Source organism: Eumetopias jubatus, unplaced genomic scaffold (assembly GCF_037043125.1).
Source record: "Eumetopias jubatus isolate StellerSeaLion01/CBP00866 unplaced genomic scaffold, mEumJub1_p1.0 scaffold_7, whole genome shotgun sequence".
NCBI classification, from domain to species: Eukaryota; Metazoa; Chordata; class Mammalia; order Carnivora; family Otariidae; genus Eumetopias; species Eumetopias jubatus.
This window is the reverse complement of record NW_028274813.1, coordinates 92,937,460-92,957,679: the sequence shown is the minus strand read 5'-3', so window position 1 is coordinate 92,957,679 and position 20,220 is coordinate 92,937,460. Positions and strand designations below refer to the sequence as shown.

General features: G+C 38.8%; 1 protein-coding gene across 4 annotated transcripts in view; it reads right to left on the bottom strand.

The window, feature by feature from the left end:
* Positions 1–20,220, bottom strand: part of TMOD3 (tropomodulin 3) — a 100,545-nt gene that overhangs the window by 26,120 nt on the left and 54,205 nt on the right. For all 4 annotated transcript variants that reach the window (XM_028099935.2, XM_028099933.2, XM_088024796.1 and 1 more), the window contains exons 4-8: positions 18,621–18,743; positions 17,068–17,157; positions 9,642–9,772; positions 7,886–7,993; positions 5,163–5,306 (exon numbers count right to left, since the gene is read on the bottom strand). In XM_028099935.2, coding sequence (XP_027955736.1) covers positions 5,163–5,306; positions 7,886–7,993; positions 9,642–9,772; positions 17,068–17,157; positions 18,621–18,743 — 596 coding nt within the window. The remainder of the gene's footprint in view (positions 1–5,162; positions 5,307–7,885; positions 7,994–9,641; positions 9,773–17,067; positions 17,158–18,620; positions 18,744–20,220) is intronic.

The following is a 20,220-nucleotide window of genomic DNA, read 5'->3' as shown; positions in this document are numbered from 1 at the left end:
GCCTAAAAGCAGCATAGATCAGAAAGGAACACGGACAATATACAGTAACAGTCACCTTACAGGCCATACAATGGCACTAAATTCATATCTTTCAATAGTTACCCTGAATGTAAATGGGCTAAATGCCCCAATCAAAAGACACAGGCTATCAGATTGGATTAAAACACAAGACCCATCAATATGCTGTCTGCAAGAGACTCATTTTAGACCCAAAGACACCCCCACATTGAAAGTGAAGGGGTGGAAAACCATTTACCATGCTAATGGACACCAAAAGAAAGCTGGGGTGGCAATCCTTATATCAGACAAACTAGATTTTAAAACAAAGACTGTAATAAGAGATGAAGAAGGACACTATATCCTACTTAAAGGGTCTATCCAACAAGAAGATCTAACTATTGTAAATATCTATGCCCCTAACATGGGAGCAGCCAATTATATAAGGCAATTAATAACAAAAGCGAGGAAACACATTGACAACAATACAGTAATACTGGGGGACTTTAACACCCCCCTGACTGAAATGGAGAGATCATCTAAGCAAAAGATCAACAAGGAAATAAAGACTTTAAATGACACACTGGACCAAACGGACTTCAGACATATTCAGAACATTCCATCCCAAAGCAACGGAATACACATTCTTCTCTAGTGCCCATGGAACATTCTCCAGAATTGATCACATCCTAGGTCACAAATCAGGTCTCAACCAGTACCAAAAGATTGGGATCATTCCCTGCATATTTTCAGACCACAATGCTTTGAAACTAGAACTCAATCACAAGAGGAAAGTCGGAAAGAACTCAAATACATGGAGGCTAGAGAGCATCCTACTAAAGAATGAATGGGTCAACCAGGAAATTAAAGAAGAATTAAAAAAATTCATGGAAACCAATGAGAATGAAAACACAACTGTTCAAAATCTTTGGGATACAGCAAAGGCAATCCTGAGAGGAAAGTATAGAGCAATACAAGCCTTTCTCAAGAAACAAGAAAGGTCTCAAATACACAACCTAACCCTACACCTAAAGGACCTAGAGAAAAAACAGCAAATAAAGCCTAAACCCAGCAGGAGAAGAGAAAAAATAAAGATCAGAGCAGAAATCAATGAACTAGAAACCAAAAGAACAGTAGAACAGATCCACGAAACTAGGAGTTGGTTCTTTGAAAGAATTAACAAGATTGATAAACCCTTGGCCAGACTTATCAAAAAGAAAAGAGAAATGACCCAAATCAACAAAATCATGAATGAAAGAGGAGAGATCACAACCAACACCAAAGAAATACAATTATAAGAACATATTATGAGCAACTCTATGCCAGCAAATTAGATAACCTGGAAGAAATGGGTGCATTCCTAGAGATGTATCAACTACCAAAATTGAACCAGGAAGAAATAGAAAACCTGAACAGACCTATAGCCACTAAGGAAATTGAAGCAGTCATCAAAAATCTCCCAACAAACAAAAGCCCAGGGCCAGATGGCTTCCCAGGGGAATTCTATCAGACATTTCAAGAAGAATTAATACCTATTCTCCTGAAACTGTTCCAAAAAATAGAAATGGAAGGAAACTTCCAAACTCATTTTATGAGGCCAGCATTACCTTGATCCCAAAACCAGACAAAGACCCCATCAAAAAGGAGAATTACAGACCAATATTCTTGATGAACATGGATGCAAAAATTCTCACCAAAATACTAGCCAATAGGATCCAACAGTACATTAAAAGGATTATTCACCATGACCAAGTGGGATTTATCCCTTGGCTGCAAGGTTGGTTCAACATCTGCCAATCAATCAACGTGATACAATACATTAACAAAAGAAAGAACAAGAATCATATGATCCTCTCAATAGATGCAGAAAAAGCATTTGACAAAGTACAGCATCCTTTCTTGATCAAAACTCTTCAGAGTATAGGGATAGAGGGTACATACCTCAATATCATAAAAGCCATCTATGAAAAACCTACAGCGAATATCATTCTCAATGGGGAAAAGCTGAGAGCTTTTCCCCTAAGGTCAGGAACGCGGCAGGGATGTCCACTATCACCACTGCTATTCAACATAGTATTAGAACTCCTAGCCACAGCAATCAGACAACAAAAAGAAATCAAAGGCATCCAAATCGGCAAAGAGGAAGTCAAACTCTCACTCTTCGCAGATGATATGATACTTTATGTGGAAAATCCAAAAGACTTCACCCCAAAACTGCTAGAACTCATACAGGAATTCAGTAAAGTAGCAGGATATAAAATCAATGCACAGAAATCAGTGGCATTCCTATACACCAACAACAAGACAGAAGAGAGAAAAATCAAGAAGTCGATCCCATTTACAATTGCACCCAAAACCATAAGATACCTAGGAATAAATCTAACCAAAGAGGCAAAGGATCTGTACTCAGAAAACTATAAAATACTCATGAAAGAAATAGAAGAAGACACAAAGAAATGGAAAAACATTCCATGTTCATGGATTGGAAGAACAAACATTGTGAAGATGTCAATGCTACCTAGAGCAATCTACACATTCAATGTAATCCCCATCAAAATACCATCCACTTTTTTCAAATAAATGGAACAAATAATCCTAAAATTTGTATGGAACCAGAAGAGACCCCGAATAGCCAGAGGAATCTTGAAAAAGAAAAGCAAAGCTGGCGGCATCACAATTACAGACTTCCAGCTCTATTACAAAGCTGTCATCATCAAGACAGTATGGTACTGGCACAAAAACAGACACATAGATCAATGGCACAGAATAGAGAGTCCAGAAATGGACCCTCAACTCTATGGTCAACTTATCTTCGACAAAGAATGTCCAATGGAAAAAAGACAGTCTCTTCAACAAATGGTGTTGGGAAAATTGGACAGCCACATGCAGAAGAATGAAACTGGACCATTTCCTTACACCACACACAAAAATAGACTCCAAATGGTTGAAAGACCTAAACGTGAGACAGGAGTCCATCAAAATCCTAAAGGAGAACACAGGCAGCAACCTCTTTGATCTCAGCCGCAGCAACTTCTTCCTAGACACAATGCCAAAGGCAAGGGAAGCAAGGGCAAAAATGAACTATTGGGATTTCATCAAGATAAAAAGCTTTTGCACAGCAAAAGAAACAGTCAACAAAACCAAAAGACAACCGACAGAATGGGAGAAAATATTTGCAAATGACTTATCAGATAAAGGGCTAGTATCCAAAATCTATAAAGAACCTATCAAACTCAACACCCAAAGAACAAATAATCCAATCAAGAAATGGGCAGAAGACATGAGCAGACATTTTTCCAAAGAAGACATCCAAATGGCCAACAGACACGTGAAAAAGTACTCAACATCGCTCGGCATCAGGGAAATCCAAATGAAAACCTCAATGAGATACCACCTCAGACCAGTCAGAATGGCTAAAATTAACAAGTCAGGAAACGACAGATGCTGGCGGGGATGTGGAGAAAGGGGAACCCTCCTACACTGTTGGTGGGAATGTAAGCTGGTGCAACCACTCTGGAAAACAGTATGGAGGTTCCTCAAACAGTTGAAAATAGAGCTACCATACGATCCAGCAATTGCACTACTGGTTTACCACAAAAATACAAATGTAGGGATCTGAAGGGGTACGTGCACCCCAATGTTTATAGCAGCAACGTCCACAATAGCCAAGTGTGGAAACAGCCCAGATGTCCATCAACAGAGGAATGGATAAAGAAGATGTGGTATATATACACAATGGAATATTATGCAGCCATCAAAAGGAATGAGATCTTGCCATTTGCAACGACGTGGATGGAACTGGAGGGTGTTATGCTGAGTGAAATAAGTCAATCAGAGAAAGACATGTATCATATGACCTCACTGATATGAGGAATTCTTAATCTCAGGAAACAACCAGAGTGTTGCTGGAGTGGTGGGGGGTGGGAGGGATGGGGTGGCTGGGTGATAGACATTGGGGAGGGTATGTGCTATGGTGAGCGCTGTGAATTGTGAAAGACTGTTGAATCACAGATCTGTACTTCTGAAACAAATAATGCAACATATGTTAAGAAAAAAGAAAAAGAAGAATATAGCAGGAGGGGAAGAATGAAGGGGAGTAAGTCGGATGGGGAGATGAACCATGAGAGACGATGGACTCTGAAAAACAAACTGAGGGTTCTAGAGGGAGGAGGGTAGGGGGATTGGTTAGCCTGGTGATGGGTATTAAAGAGGGCACATTCTGCATGGAGCACTGGGTGTTATGCACAATGAATCATGGAACACTACATCAAAAACTAATGATGTAATATATGGTGATTAACATAACAATAAAAAAATAAAAAAAAGAAATGATAAAGTGGAGAGTAAATAACAAATATCACATGTTCAAACCAAAAATATAATAAAAATGAAATATAGTAAAAAACAAAACAAAAAAACTGGATTACCACAAGGATATACCACTTCATACCCCTTATTATAAGATGATTATAATCAAAAAGACAATAACAAGTTTTCGGCCAGAATGTGGAAAAACTGGGAAGCTCACACATGCTACAAATGTAAAATGGTGCAGTTGCTGTGGAAAACAACTTGGCCATTTCTCAGAAAGTGAAACACAGAGTTACCCACATGACCTCGCAATTCTGCTCCTAGGTATATACCCATGAGAAATGAAAACCTACGTTCATATAAAAACCTTTATATGAATGTTCATATCAGCGTTACTCCTAATACTCAAAAAGTAGAAACAACCCACATGTAATAGATTATTCAGCCATAAAAAAAGAGTTAACTACGGATATATCTTACAGCATGGATGAACCTACAGAATATTTTGCTAAGTGAAAGAAGGTAGACACAAAAGACCACATAGTATATCATTCCATTTATAGGCAACTGTGTAGAGACAGAAAGTAGGTTAGTGGTTGCCAGGACTGGTGGGAGGGGTGATGACAACGTTCTAGAATTAGTGGCCATGGCTGCACAACTCTATGAATATGCTCAAACCCAGACTCAAAATATTAAGTTAATATTCTGGACACTTCACATGTCCTCATCTCCCTTCAGGCCACCACCTTCCCAAAAGGCTCCCCCAAAGCCCCTCCCACCTGCCTCTGGAGTCCGCAGCCTCCCCACGGCGGAGTGGGCTGTGGCTTCCTCACATACTGCTGTAGAACACTGACCTGATTGTCAATCTTGAGCTCTGCCAGGCTTTCATTATCTCTCAGAGCATCAATCAGTGCTAGAATCCCAGCTCCTGTAATAAAGTTGGACTCCATATTTAAGCTCTTCAAAGTTTTGTTCACTTTCAGCATATCTGCAAAAGCCTAGAAATTAAAAGAAAAATATTTAGAGATAAAAACTGACACTATCTATCACATATTCTACCTGCCATAAACAAATACAATAATTAGCAGAACTGCTCTGATGCTTCTCATTAGATTGTTTTAGCTTGACACACCACCTCCCAGGCCTCACATCTATTTTTCACACATCCCCTGTCATGGTATTTAGATTTATCACATGTAATCCTCTGTTGGTAACATTCTCTGCTGCCATTCACACTGTTATGTTCACTCATACCCTACTCCTCCTCCTTACTCCGGTGTCTCTCACAGTTCCTCTCCATTCCTGTGTAGGACTAACTTCATCAAGGTCTCTGTGGAACATCTTTTCTTACTTGGGTCCTACTACAGCTGGGTCACTGTGTAGCCAAAATGAAGATAAATTATGGACTGATTTTCAAGGCCGAGATGGGAAGGGATGCCTAAGGCAGACGGCCAGAAATGCTCACAGGTTACCAGAACTTAGAGTCAAGTTAAAAGAAAAGGCAAGAGAGGAAAGAGATACTAGAAAGAACTTGGGACATATATCTATACATGTGTACTTTTCATTAGTGACAACCAGCTACGTGAAACAAAACCCTTATTCATCTATCTGTATATACGTTTCTTCAAACATTACTGGTGGTCGATTATTTGATTAAGTACTGCTCTGTAGATTTAGAAATAAAACATACAAGTTCCTGCCTGATGGAGCTTATATTTTAGCGAGGAGATGGTAAAAAAAGAGCTATAGAGGAAGAAAACAGGGTAGACGGAGAGTGCTGGGGGCAGGGGTGGTCAGGAAAGGCCTCACCAGGAAGATCACAATGGAGCAATGACTCAAAGTGGTGATACAAAATGATGTGAAGTATCTTTAGGGAGAAAGTTCTAGGCAAGAGAAACAAGGAGGAAGGCCCTGCGTTCAGGGCATGCGTGGCACGTCTGAGGAAGGAGAATGAAAGAAAGGAAGGGCAAGTAATGGAGCCTGGCTGGCACAGCTGGTTGAGCGTCTGACTCTTGGTTTCAGCTCAGGTCTGATCTCGGTGTTGTGAGATCAAGCCCCGCATCAGGCTCCATGCTCAACAGGGGAGTCTGCTTGAGATTCTCTCTTTCCCTCTCCTTCTGTCCTCTCCTCTAATAATTATTAAAAAGAAAAAAAAAAACGGGGCAAGTAAAGGATTATAAGACCACTGAAAGACGGTGATTTTTATTATTAGTCAGACGGGGAGCTGCTGGAGAGTTCTGAGTATAGGAATGAGGTAACTAAACAAGTTTTTAAAAAATCACTTTTGGGGGCGCCTGGATGGCTCAGTTGGTTACACATCCCATCTTCAGCTTGGGTCATGATCCCTGGGTCAGGAGATCAAGCCCCATGTGGCGCTCCCTGCTCAGCGGGGAGCCTGCTTCTCCCTCTGCCTCTGCCCTCCCGCCTCCATCCCAGCTCCTGCTCTCTCACTCTTGATCTCAAATAAATAAGTAAATCACTTTTGATGCTATGTAAACAAGCTGGTTTGGAGGTGGGAAAGATGGACACAGGCAGCTCAGGGAGGAGGCTATTGCAAGAATCCAGATGAGAGCAGATACTGGCTTAGACTGACCGGCATGGTAGCTGAGAAAACGGTGAGAAATGGTTAGATTCTGGAATATCTGGAAGACAAGGCTGGCTATACATTTAAGGTTGTGAGAAAGGGAAGTCAAAGATAACTCCATTTCTTTTTGTCTTGAGGAAAGGAAAGGATGAAGTTGTCATTTAGTGAGACAGGAAAAAATGCGAAAGGAGCAGGTGTGGGGTGGAAGCCAGGAGTTTGGTTTGGGACCATATGGGATGTCTGTTAGACAGCCAAGCAAGGGATTGAGTAGCTGGGCATGAGCACATAGTTCAGGAGAGGGGTATGAACTGGGAATAACAATCCTGGGAGTCCAAAGCATATACAGACCACAAATAGCAACAAGACAGAGAGACATCACCGAGAAAATGAGCACGGGCAAAGAAAAGAAGACCTAGGACTGAGCCCTGGGCCGCTCCAATGCTTAGCGGTTGAGAAGATGTGGAGGGACCGGAGAAGGAATGTCTAGTGACGAGAGAGGAGAGTCAAAGGGAGAGATGTCCTCAAAGCCAAGTCATACAATGATCAAGTGGGACTTACCTCAGGAATGCAAGGCTGACTTAATATGCAAAAGTTAATCAATGTAATACACCGTATTAATAAAGTACAAAAACCACACGATCATCTCAAAACACACATTAAAAGCATTTGACAAAATCCAACACTGTAGATCCATAAATGGAATCCTCTGCAGATGTTAATGGTGTAGAACTTCATGTAGTAATATGAAAAGATCTCTAAGATATATTGTTCAGTGAAAAATTAAGTTACAAAACAGCATCTATTGCATGACTCCACTTATTTCTTTTAAATTATAGGGAAAAAAATAAACATAAAAGAGTAAATAATGTATTGCCTAATAGTGAGCTAAACATCAATTGAAAAGAGAGTAAATATTGATCATTATATCGGCTGAGCCACCTCTGTAACATACCATAGTCACAATTTCACTATTATCAGTAGCAGCTTACTTACAACAGCGACAGGGTCATTGCTCCGCGTGGCCACAAGACTGAAATATTTCACGTGTGTGTTGGTTTCCAAAGCTTTTGCAAAATCTTTTAGGGTTGGAACTGGGATATTCTTGGAAGACAATCATGTGAAATATGACATTTTAGTTTTCAGGAAATTCGGTCCATTAGTCAAATATATTTGTACTTATTTTTTTTCATTATTAAAAAGACTCAAAAATTATATAAATAAAACATTTAGTCTACAAAGGAAAACAAACAGCCTCCTTCATATCTATTCGATTTCTCGATTATGGTACATTTGCACAAACTGCTGACCTAGAGGAGAGTATATACCATCATTTCTCTAGCATTTTGATTAAAGAAACTTTCATTATTCTACACTTAAACTATTTGGATTATAAGACGTCAACACCTGGGTATTCAAAATGGGTCCTCTTTTCTACAAAGGGAGAGATGTCACTTAGTTTAAGCTGTAATAAGAGAGATTAACTGTACACTACCTAAAACAGTTCTAGAAGGCACTAATTTCTCCCTTTAGTACCAAGACTACAATTCCCTGTAGGCTGGTTATTTTCAGATTACCTGTTGATTTAGATATGTGAGGACTGAATTTTTTTTAAATCAAAATTAGTGATCAACTAGGAATGTTAGCTTTTTCCAAGGCTTGCTTTCTTCAGCTCATAGGAAGGAACACCTGCTAAAGGAGCACAGAGGTCTTATTCCCTAGGTTCTTATAATTCCCAGATGCTCTCTCAGCCCTCGATTCAGACAAATCAAGATTTAAAATGAGGAATTCTTAAAAATAAAATAGACGAGGAATTCTTAATGCAGCTATTATACAATAACCAATACTCAAGAGATAATCTGAATTTACTCTTTGGTAATTAATCATCCCTATGCCCTCCTAACTCATTTCTTCTTTACACCAAGGAAGCATTGCATTTTTTAAAACTCAAGATCCCAGAAAGCCCACCACTAGGTGTTTACTCCAGAGAAATGAAAACATATGTTCACATGTTCATATGTGTTTAACGGCTTTATTATAATCATTCCAGACCAGAGGGAATCCATGTCTATCAAGTGGTGAACAGATAAACAAATTGCAGCATATCTATACAGCAGAATACTACTCAACAAACTGCTGACATACACAACCACACAGATGAGTTATGCTAAGTGAAAGAAGCCAGACTCAGAAGGCTCATACTATATGATTCCATTTATAGGACATTCTGGAGAAGGCAAATGAGGGAAAGAAAACAGATACGAGTGGTCAGGGGCTAGAGCTGGGGGCAGAGAATGACAAAAAAGGGGACTGACATGTTCCACATCTATGGTGGTGGTTGTACAACTTCTGCATTGGCCAAAACTCATCGAACTGTACACTGAATAGGCAGAATTTCCGTAGGTAGCAGAATCTGGTTCAATACAAGGAATACCTCAAGAAACTCGATTAAAAAAAAAAACAAAAAACCCAAAAGACTAAACGATCTTAGAAGTAAGCAGTACTTTGGAAGCCAGAGAGATTTATGCTGACAGTCTGTAGGGTTTACATTTTCATATGATACTTTTTAAAAAGCAAGTCAGAAAAATATTATACTTTCTAAACTATAAAGGAAACGAAGCATACTGTTAGGAGCAAAAACTTTACCTTTAAGTAGAAATATAGAATCACACTTTATCAAAACTGCCCAACTCTCATCCTAGATCTAACTTACTTAAAGCAAGTCAAAACTTTGTTTGCTTAGCACACGTACCTTTATATTATTCAAATTAACTTCAACAAGACAAACATCATTTTCTTTAATTCTCTTTAAACTCTCTTCAACATTGGTTGGATTTGGTGGCTCATCAAATACTGGAAGAATCTTTTCACCTTTTACCACATCTGTAGTAACAAACGAAAAGAGCAAGAGTCTCACTGGCTGATACTATTACAGTGAATACATGCATGAACTTGATAATGCAAAGAACACACACATACATGCACGTTCAATACAACTAACCAGAAAGTTTTCCCCCACAATTTCTAAAAGATCCTTTACATGTTAACACACATTTAAAGCACTCAAATAAAATGTTATCCTCTCGTATCATTTTCTCTTAAACTAGTAATTACTGTAAAGGCAATACGAATCACAGACTTAAAGAAACACAGCTTCAGTGAGGAGAATAAGGTGATGAAGGACACATGACTTCTTTCTCTTATGGGGAGTACTATGCCTGGGAAAAAGGAGAGGATGAGTAGGAACAGGGAAGGGGGAGTCAGACAGGTAATGGTACACAGAAAAGCTACCAAGACAGAAATCCCCCAAATTACTGCCCTTCTTCACTCCTATCCCCCAATCCTTCACCATCTATACCACATCCATACACACGGCCAAATTACAACTAAGCAAAGCTGAAAGAGGACCCAAGAGCCTTGAATCCTCTAATGAGATGTAAGTACACTTTGATGTGTACATGAAGGTCTATGAACACATGTAACAGGCAAACTTTAATGGATAAATTTTCTGGGGAGAAAACCTAAGCATCAGATTCATGGCAAATGACCAGAAAAAGTTAAGAGCAAATGACAGAAAGATCGACAGGGTCACTGTCTGGCTTAGTTCTTCCCTTCTACCCTCCTCTAGCTTTTAGGAGCAAAACTCATCTTAAGACGAAGTATACTGGGGGCGCCTGGGTGGTGGCTCAGTCGGTTAAGCATCTGTCTTCAGCTCAGGTCATGATCCCAGGGTCCTGCGATCAAGTCCAGCATCGGGGTCCCTGCTCAGCGGGGAATCTGCTTCTCCCTCTCCCTCTGCTCTTGCTCTCCCTCCCATGGTCTCTCTCTCAAATAAGTAAAATTAAAAAAAAAAAAAAAAAGTCAAAGTATACTGAATAAATTCCCTCTAAGAGTACCTTGTTCTTTTCAAATTTATCACACACATGCACACATAGTATCCTGAGGAGATCAATTTAGACAACAGCCCGAAAATTATTTTCCTGAGGAACGTGGAAAGATTGGGATATATTTAGCCTGGATGTATTTATTAAAAGAAAGTATGTTCATTGTTTTCAGATTTATCCTGTAGAAGAAGAGAGATATTTCAAGTTGTTCTGAAAGAATAGGTATAGATTGCATGGGGGCAGAATTTGGTTCAATACAAGGATAAGCTTCCTACCAGAGCTCTGCTAAAGGGACAGAGTGGGCTCCCTCTCACCTAAGTTCAGCAAGGTAATGTTCTTCAAGATTGTAAATCAAGGGGGCTGGAGAAGAGCTTCCTCACTACAAAGAAAATTGAACGAGTTCTATCTCAGTTTTAAATTTTATAAAACCAAAAGATTTCTTTCCTCACTCCACAGAGTATGTGCATTTAAAGAGCACTGCTTCTAAATGAAGTAATGGATCCAGTAAATGGGATGCTGAAACCATTAAGAAAGGCTCATGGGAGACTTTAAATGATGGATCAGGCTGCTAACATTTGAACATACTGATGAATTTTGGCACATTCCCCAAAGAGCAATGACTAGACTTGATAGGCTTCCTAATGTGATTCAATCACCACCTCGGAAGCATTCTTGCCTTCCAAGCCCCCCCTAAACAAAAAAAACTGTACCTGAATCTGAATAAGCCACTAGAAAATAATAGTTTACACAAACAGACGAGACAGAGAAATAAGTAAGAGGATACCACAAGGGGAAGATGGTGGTAGAGCAGGAGGACCCTAAGTTCATTTTGTCCCACAGATACAACTAGATAACTATCAAATCATCCTAAATACCTCAGAAATTGACCTGAAGACTGGCAGAACAAAGTCCACAACTAAAGCCAGAGAAGAGACCACGTCAAAAAAGGTAGGAAGTGTAGAGACCTGGTTTGGGAGAGAAACAGATCATGGCTGCTGCAGTGGGGAGGGAGCCGCAGTTGCAAAGAAGGGTGAAAGACAGACTAGCACACAGGGGAGCACATGGGAAAAATGACTCCCCATAGCAACTGGCCTAGAAAGTACGAGGGCCCTGAATTTCATGAGTTCTTGCAACCAGCGGGGCTTAAAGCCCAGAGTTTTAAAGGTCAGCGTACTTGGCTGTGGGAGACCTCAGCAGACTTTGGGGCTGCTCTTAGAGAGCAAGCAAGCAAAGAGTCTGTGGACATACAGCATGGAAACAGCAATCTGAGGAGTGCCTGGGGCACATAGTGGGGAGGTTAGCTCCTCATCTCGGAGTGTGACCCAAAGCAGCAGCATTCACAGAGAAACCTCTCAAGGAACAAAGGAACTGGTAGGTGCAATTTCCCTCCTCGGCCTCTCAGTGTAAGTACAGGGTCAACACTCACTACCTAACTTGCTTACACCAAGCCCTGCCCTCCATGCTCTGGCAGGTCCACCCTTCCCTGTCATACTTGCCTCAATCCCAGCACAGCAGAACCCCTTCCCCAGAAGACCAGCCCAAATCCCTGCCAATACCAAGTCTCCCAACACGGGTGTTTTGTGAGGCCTCAGTTCCAGTGGTAGTGGTGACAGGTATCATTTCACAAGCAGATCAGAGCACATCTAGCTAAAATGTGCCACATTCAGGCAGGCACCAAATGCTGCCCACAACAGGCAAAGAGAATCTCTGCAGACGACTGGCCTGAAGGATAAAGCGGCTGGCGCAGAACAGCAGGTCGCACGCAGCACACACCGAAGACAATCCTAGAAGCACCAAGCCCTGGGGAACAGGGACACTATACGGCACGGCACTAACAGGACCTCTTCATAAAGCCATTACCCTCAAGAACAGGAAATGCAGCTGACTTTCCTAACACAGAGGAATAGGCACAGACTTAGACCAAACGAGAAGACAAAGGAATTTGTCCCAAATGAAAGAACAAAACAAGGCCACAGCGGGAGATCTAAGCAAAACAGATATAAGTAACATGCCTGATGGAAAAATTAAAGCAATGATCATAAGGATACTCACTGGACTTGAGAAAAGAGTAGAGGACATCAGTGAGACCACTGCCATAGAGATAAGGAATAACAACACAGATAAAGAGCTCAAAAAACAAAATGAGAAACATGCTTGATGGAATGAACAGCAAGATGGAAGAAGCAGAGGAATGAATTAATGACCTAGAAGACAGAGCAATAGAAAGTAATCAAGCTGAACAAAAGAGAGAAAAAAGAATTACGCAAAACAAAAACAGGGAACTCAGTGACTCCATCAAACATAACCTTCATATTATAGGGTTCCCAGAAGTAGAAGAGAGGAAAAGGGGGCAGAGAATTTATTTGAAGAAATTATAGCTAAAAACTTCCCTAATCTGGGGAAGGAAACAGAAATCCAGATCCAGGAGGCAGAGAGAGCCCCCAACAAAATCACCAAAGAAGGTCCACCCCAAGACATATTATAATTAAAATATATTGTGATATATAGTAATTAGTAATATAGTGATAAAGAAAAAAATATTAAAAGCAGCAAGACAAAAGACAGTTACACTACAAAGGAAACCCCATAAGGCTATTGGGATTTTTCAGCAGAAACTTTTCAAGCCAGAGGAGAGTGGCATGATATATTCAAAGTGCCTAATGGGAAAAACCTGCAGCCAAGAATACTCTATCCCAGAAAGACTATCACCCAGAATAGGAGAGAGAAAGAATTTCCCAAACAAAAACTAAAGTTCATTAATATTAAACTTGCCTGGCAAGAAATATTAAAGGAGACTCTGAGTGGAAAGGAAAGACCAAAAATGATAGTATGAAAGTACGAAACACAAAAGCAGTAAAAATGAGTATTTCTGTGTAAAAAAAAAAAATCAGTCAAGGAACACACTAAATAAAAGGATGTAAAATATGACATCATATGCCTAAAATGTGGGGAGGAGAGGAGTAAAGAATGGGTTTAAACTTAAACAACCATCAACTTAACATAGACTATATGCAGATGTTATATACCTAATAACCACAAATCAAAAACCCCTAACAGATATGCAAAGAATAAAGAGAAAAACCCAAATATATCACTAAAGAAAACCAGCAAACAGTGAAAGACAAGAAATGATCAGAGAAAATCTTCAGAAAGAACCACAAAACAAGTAATAAAATGGCAATAATACGTATCTATCCAATAATTACTTTGAATGTAAACAGACTGTTCCAATCAAATAATTACTTTGAATGTAAATAGAACGTTCCAATCAATAGACAGTTACAGAATGGATAAAAAAGCAAGACCCATCTATACACTACCTAGAAGAGGCACATTTTAGACTTAAAGACAACAGTAGATTGAAAGTGAGAGGATGGAGAAACACTTATCATGCAAATGGATGTCAAAAGAAAGTTGGAGTATCAGTACTTATATTGGATAAAATAGACTTTTAAAACAAAGACTTCACAAGAGACAAAGAAGGACACTACATCATGATAAAGGGAACAGCCCAACATGAAGATATGACAAGTGTAAATATTTATGCCCCCATATACACAAAAGTCATTAATAAACATGAACTAATCAATAACAGTACAATTATAGTAGGGGACTTTTACACCCCACTTACATCAATGGACAGATCATCTAAACAGAAAATCATCAAGGACACAATGGATTTGAATGACACACTGGATCGGATAGACTTAACAGACATATTTGGAACATTCCATCCTAAAACAGCAGAATACACATTCTTTTCAAGTGCAGACAGAACATTCTCCAGAATAGATCCCATATTAGGCCACAAAACAAGCCTCAACAAGTCCAAAAAGATCGAAGTCATACCATGCATCTTTTCTGACCACAATGCTATGAAACTAGGAGTCAACCACAAGAAAAAAATCTGGAAAGACCACAAATACATGGAAGTTAAATAACATGAAAACATGCTTATCAGCACTCATCATCAGGGAAATGCAAATTAAAACTACAATAAAATATCACCTCACACCTGTCAGAATGGCTAAAATCAAAACCACAAGAAATAACAAGTGTTAAAGAGGATGTGGAGAAAAAGGAACCCTCCTTTTGCACTGTTGGTGGGAATGCAAACTGGTGCAGCCACAATGGAAAACAGTATAGGGGTTCCTCAAAAACTTAAAAATAGAACTACCACATGATCTAGCAATCGCACTACTGGGTATTTACCCAAAGAATACAAAAGCACTAATTCAAAGGGATACATGCACCCCTATGTTAATGGCAGCATTATTTACAATAGCCAAGATATGGAAGAAACCTAAGTGTCCATCCATAGATGAATGGATAAAGAAAACATGGTATATACATACAATGGAATATTATTCAGCCATAAAAAAGAATGAGAGCTTTCCATTTGTAACAACATGGATGTACCTAGAGGACATTATGCTAAGTGAAAGAAATCAACTAAAGACAAATACCGTATGATTTCACTTTTATGTGGAATCTAAAAAACAGAACAAACCAACCAACCAACCAGGCTCTTAAATATAGAAAACAAAGTAGCGGTTGGCAGAGGGCAAAGCGGTGTGGAGATAGGCAAAATAAAGGGGATTAAGAGGCACAAACTTTCAGTTATAAAACAAGTCACAGAGATGAAAAGTAGAGCATAGGGAATACAGTAAATAATATAATAATAACATAATAATATTGTATGATGACAGATGATTACATTTACTGTGGTAAGCACTGAATAATGCACTAAATTGTTCAACTGATATGCTGTACACCTGAAACTAATATAACACTATATGTCAACTACACTTCAATAAAAATCATAAGAAAATCATAAGGAAAATACATTTACAGTACTATACTGTAATTATCAAAAAGAATCCATGCATAAGATCACATTTCACACATTTCAAACCCGTGTTAAGGGTCAAAAGTAATATAATTATTGAAAAATTAAGTTACCAGAAATAGCCGCAGTATGATCTCATTTTTGTAAAAAACAAGGCTATGTTAATATGTATGTATGTATATAACATGCATGTACATATGTATATACATAAGTTTGTATGAACACAATATGAGTCTAGAAGGATATACACCAAATTGTTAACAGGTTGGGGGTGGGGGGAGCAGATGGCACGATGGCTATGAACAGAGACACTTTTACTTCTTACCTCATTTACTTAGGTATTGTTCAAATGTGTTACAAAAGTATGTATTACTTTGGTCCTTTTAAAACATCCTATAAATGAATTTTTTTATTTTTTTTAAGATTCTATTTATTTATTTGACAGAGAGAGAGTAGGAGAGCACAAGCAGTGGGAGCGGCAGAGGGAGAGGGAGAAGCAGACTCCCTGCCTAGCAGGGAGCCTGATGCGGGGCTCGATCCCAGGACCCTGGGATCATGACCCGAGCTGAAGGCAGTCGCTTAACCAACTGAGCCACCCAGGCGCCCCTAAATGAATTTTTTTAAAAAGCCTTGCCTTAGGCTATTTAATATCAGTATCAGATTAAAAGGTTTAGGGGTTGAGTGGTTCTGTGGTTTCTCCTGAATGTGATTTTATAACATAGTTTGTCAGCATTTTTTTAGATTTCTTGAAAATCAGTAACATTGAAAATAAAAAGTCGGATGCCTGGGTGGCTCAGTCGTTAAGCGTCTGCCTTCAGCTCAGGTCATGATCTCAGGATCCTGGGATCGAGCCCCGCATCGGGCTCCCTGCTCAGAGGGGAGCCTGCTTCTCCCTCTCCACTCCCCCTGCTTGTGTTCCCTCTCTTGCTGTGTCTCTGTCAAATAAATAAAATCTTGAAAAAAAGAAAAAAAGAAACGAAAATGTCAACAAAAGCCAAGTTTGATTAGTTTTTTATAGTGTTTACCATTAGTATTATTTGGTGAGGTGAGAGTGGTTCCAATTACGTTTGCTGACACATTCAGAACAAAATATTTAGGGGTGCCTGGGTGGCTCAGATAGTTAAGCATCTGCCTTTGGCTCAGGTCATGATCTCCAGGTCCTAGGATCGAGCCCCACATCAGACTCCCAGCTCAGTGGGGAGTCTGCTTCTCCCTCTCCCCCTGCTTATGCTCTCTCAAATGAGTAAGTAAAATCTTTAAAAATAAAATAAAATATTTAATATTCTATTTTCAATGGTTTTCTACACCAATACTATCTAATTGGAATCTCAGGTTTCAAGTACATATACAAAGGATTTGGTATGTATATACCGAAGTTCATACATGGAGAAAACAAAATACATTTAACAAAGGATTGAAATTCACAATGGATTACAAGTACTTACTTGAAAAATGTTCTTGGTCGACACCATTACTACTTCCCACTATATCACATAACTGGACATTCGTTATCAAGTTGTGCATCCCAAGAATAGCTATAAATATAGAAAAAGAAAGTTATTTTTATTTCCATCAGTTTCAAACACAAAGAATTGATTTTACAACCAAAATTTTCTGATTTTAACATTTTCTGAACATTTTCCTACTGAATTAAATATCGATTTTGCAGCCAAAAAAGAGACAGTGTCTCCTACAATCTTTCTCATTAATACCCCTATTACTTCCCCCCTTATTTGGGATTTAGATTTCCCCACATTTTTGAATTCAGACACACAACTAAAGCCAGCCTAACCCTAAATGTAAATCTATACTTGGCTCCATCTGGTGGCTAAGAGAGAATACTGCAATGATCTATTTTTGTTGTTCATCCTCACAAAGGGTTCTAGGAACAGTGCGATATAAGGCAGATTTTCAACTTCACCATTATTTCTACATTTGTTAACCTCATGTTCATTTACATTCATATTTTAGCTAAGAGTAGAATACCAAAAATATAGCTGAATTCTCATCTTTAAGATTAAAGTAGCATCCCTCAAAAACGACAGGAGAGAGAAATTGGGGTTTCGGTTTTGATGCTCTTTTGCACACATGTGGCAGAAGCTACAATATGCCCCTGGTCCATTCCACTCTGATGAAAGCACCATCTACAAATTCAACAGTCATCAGCATCCCAAGGAATGAGGCATCTGCTCTGGCTGTAGCACCACACGTTGATTGTCCCTTTCCTGGGTCCTTCCCAAAGAACCATCATTCAAACATGTTAGCTTTTGGGGTTCCTTGGTGCGAAGATATCCCCATGTGTCATATTTTTCTACCTAGGTAAATGGGTGCACGCAGAGGAAGGTTGGGGAGATACTGGCCAGATAAGAAACCAGCAACTATGAAAATAACAAGGAGGTTTAGAGTGTTCTAGATATATGTCAGAAAGTAGGGAAAGGGGTGAGAATAGCTCAGAACTATTTCATCTGCTTTCCAGTTACTCAACTTGGGGGAGGGGGTCTTCCTTTTCTTCCCCAAAGTTTATTTTATTTATTTTTAGTAATCTCGACACCCAAGGTGGGGCTCAAACTCACGACCCCAGTATCAAGAGTTGCATGTTCTTCTGACTGAGCCAGCCAGGTGCCCCTCATCTTAGGGACTTCTGATAAAATGGGACAGCAATAGACCCTGGAAACTCTTTTTCGATGCTTAGATGGGACAGCTTCTAGCTGTGCACCAACTAGTAAAAGATTTTTAAAAAGACTTTCAAATATGGTAACATGGGAAAAGAAGTCAAATAATACAATACATTCCATTAACATAAAAATTTCACCACTGAGAGCATTTTAAAAAATAAAATCCTTTATATCAGATTTATAGTGTAAAAAACAAAACCAAATATGTGGTCTACTGATTCAATAGCACTTTGCTAGGCAAAGGAAGCATCTGTATGATGTATGTGCTGGCATTCCCTTCCCCTCCCCTCCACATTCATTCACCCATTTGTTTTAGGAGATACCTGCAAGGTCACACAATTCTGTATCAGAAGCACTTGTCAAAGCTTCTTCTAATTCTGGATCAAGAGATACTTTTTCTTCTGTGAAAGTCTGCATAGGCTTCTGTTTAGGGATAAATATTTTCCCTGTAAAATAAAGCAGTTTGTTAATTCCAATACTACTACTATGAATTAACTCATTACCATTTTACTCTTTTTAACAAAAATTATGAGAAGTATATACAACTGAAGCTGAAGGAAAAAGTCAAGATAAACACCTACAATAATGTTGTTTCATCTTCAATATGTATTTCAAGTTTCCAGGGCAATATTGTGGCTGTACAAGTTGGAATCAAGAAAAAAAAATTAACTGAGAAATTGTCCTATTTGTGAAAATAAAAATAGGCTCTTTTTGGAGTAATTATGAGTTACTCAACAAATACTGAATTAAAAAATGAATGTAGGAATAAATTTTAGAAATCTGTAAAACTTTAGAGATTAAAAAAAACAACAGAATCCACTTTCTTACTCTTAAGAAACAAACTGTTAGCAGAAGCAACAATCTAAGTTTATGATTCCAGAAATTCAAGATCTAATTGCAAAGAAATTCCTGTATGTCCTAACGGGTATTCTGAAACTTCAGGTCACTGTTTTAAGCCTTGATGGACGCTAATAAGGCTGGCTGTTAAAAAACAGGTTTTTAGAAAACTAAAATCTTTATGTGAAAATCAGTATTTTATTACCATATGTTCAATGCAAGATTGAAAACATGAAGGGAATGGAAAATGATAATGATATAACTGCAGCACAAGCTGATCAAACAAGACATACTCACACATGGTGGGGACTAGGTTACCAAGAATGCCCCTGATTTCTCTCCCAAGTGAAAAGTCTTACTAAATATGATCTAGAAAGGTCTATGCATAGATTCACAGAAGTGCCAATTATTTTTTCTTCTATTAGGAAACTACCAGGGAAATATGCAAGAATATTTGGCCTGATGAATCTATGCAGTGCTCTATCAAAAGAATGTCTGTGGGTTTATAATTAGTATAGCAAGTGTTGTGTACGTCTTATTCAAGGTACATATCAATCAGTGTAACCAAAAGGAATCCTTCCACAATACAGACTGCTTCTAGCAATCTGGCCAAAACTGTTCAGCTATTTTCTGCTAAGCCGTCTAAAGGATCTTAATTTCTGATATATTTTTTTCTTTTTTTTATTATGTTATGGTAATCACCATATGTTACATCATTAGTTTTTGATGTAGTATTCCATGATTCATTGTGCATAACACCCAGTGCTCCATGCAGAACGTGCCCTCTTTAATACCCATCACCAGGTAACCCATCCCCCCTATTATATGTTTTTTATGGTGAACATTTCCATTTGGTTCTTATTAAAAAATTAGTTTCCACATCTCTGCTGAAATTCCTCATTTGTTTACGCATGCTGTGTACCTTGTCTGCTAGATTCTTTGGCATTTTTGTCATAGTTATTTTGAAGTCCCTAGCTGATAACACCAATATCTGGGTCATGTCTAAGGCTTATATTGACTGTCATCTTCTTGAGTATGGGGAATATGTGTCTTAAGATCTTTGCATGCTAGGCGTTTTTGTATAAA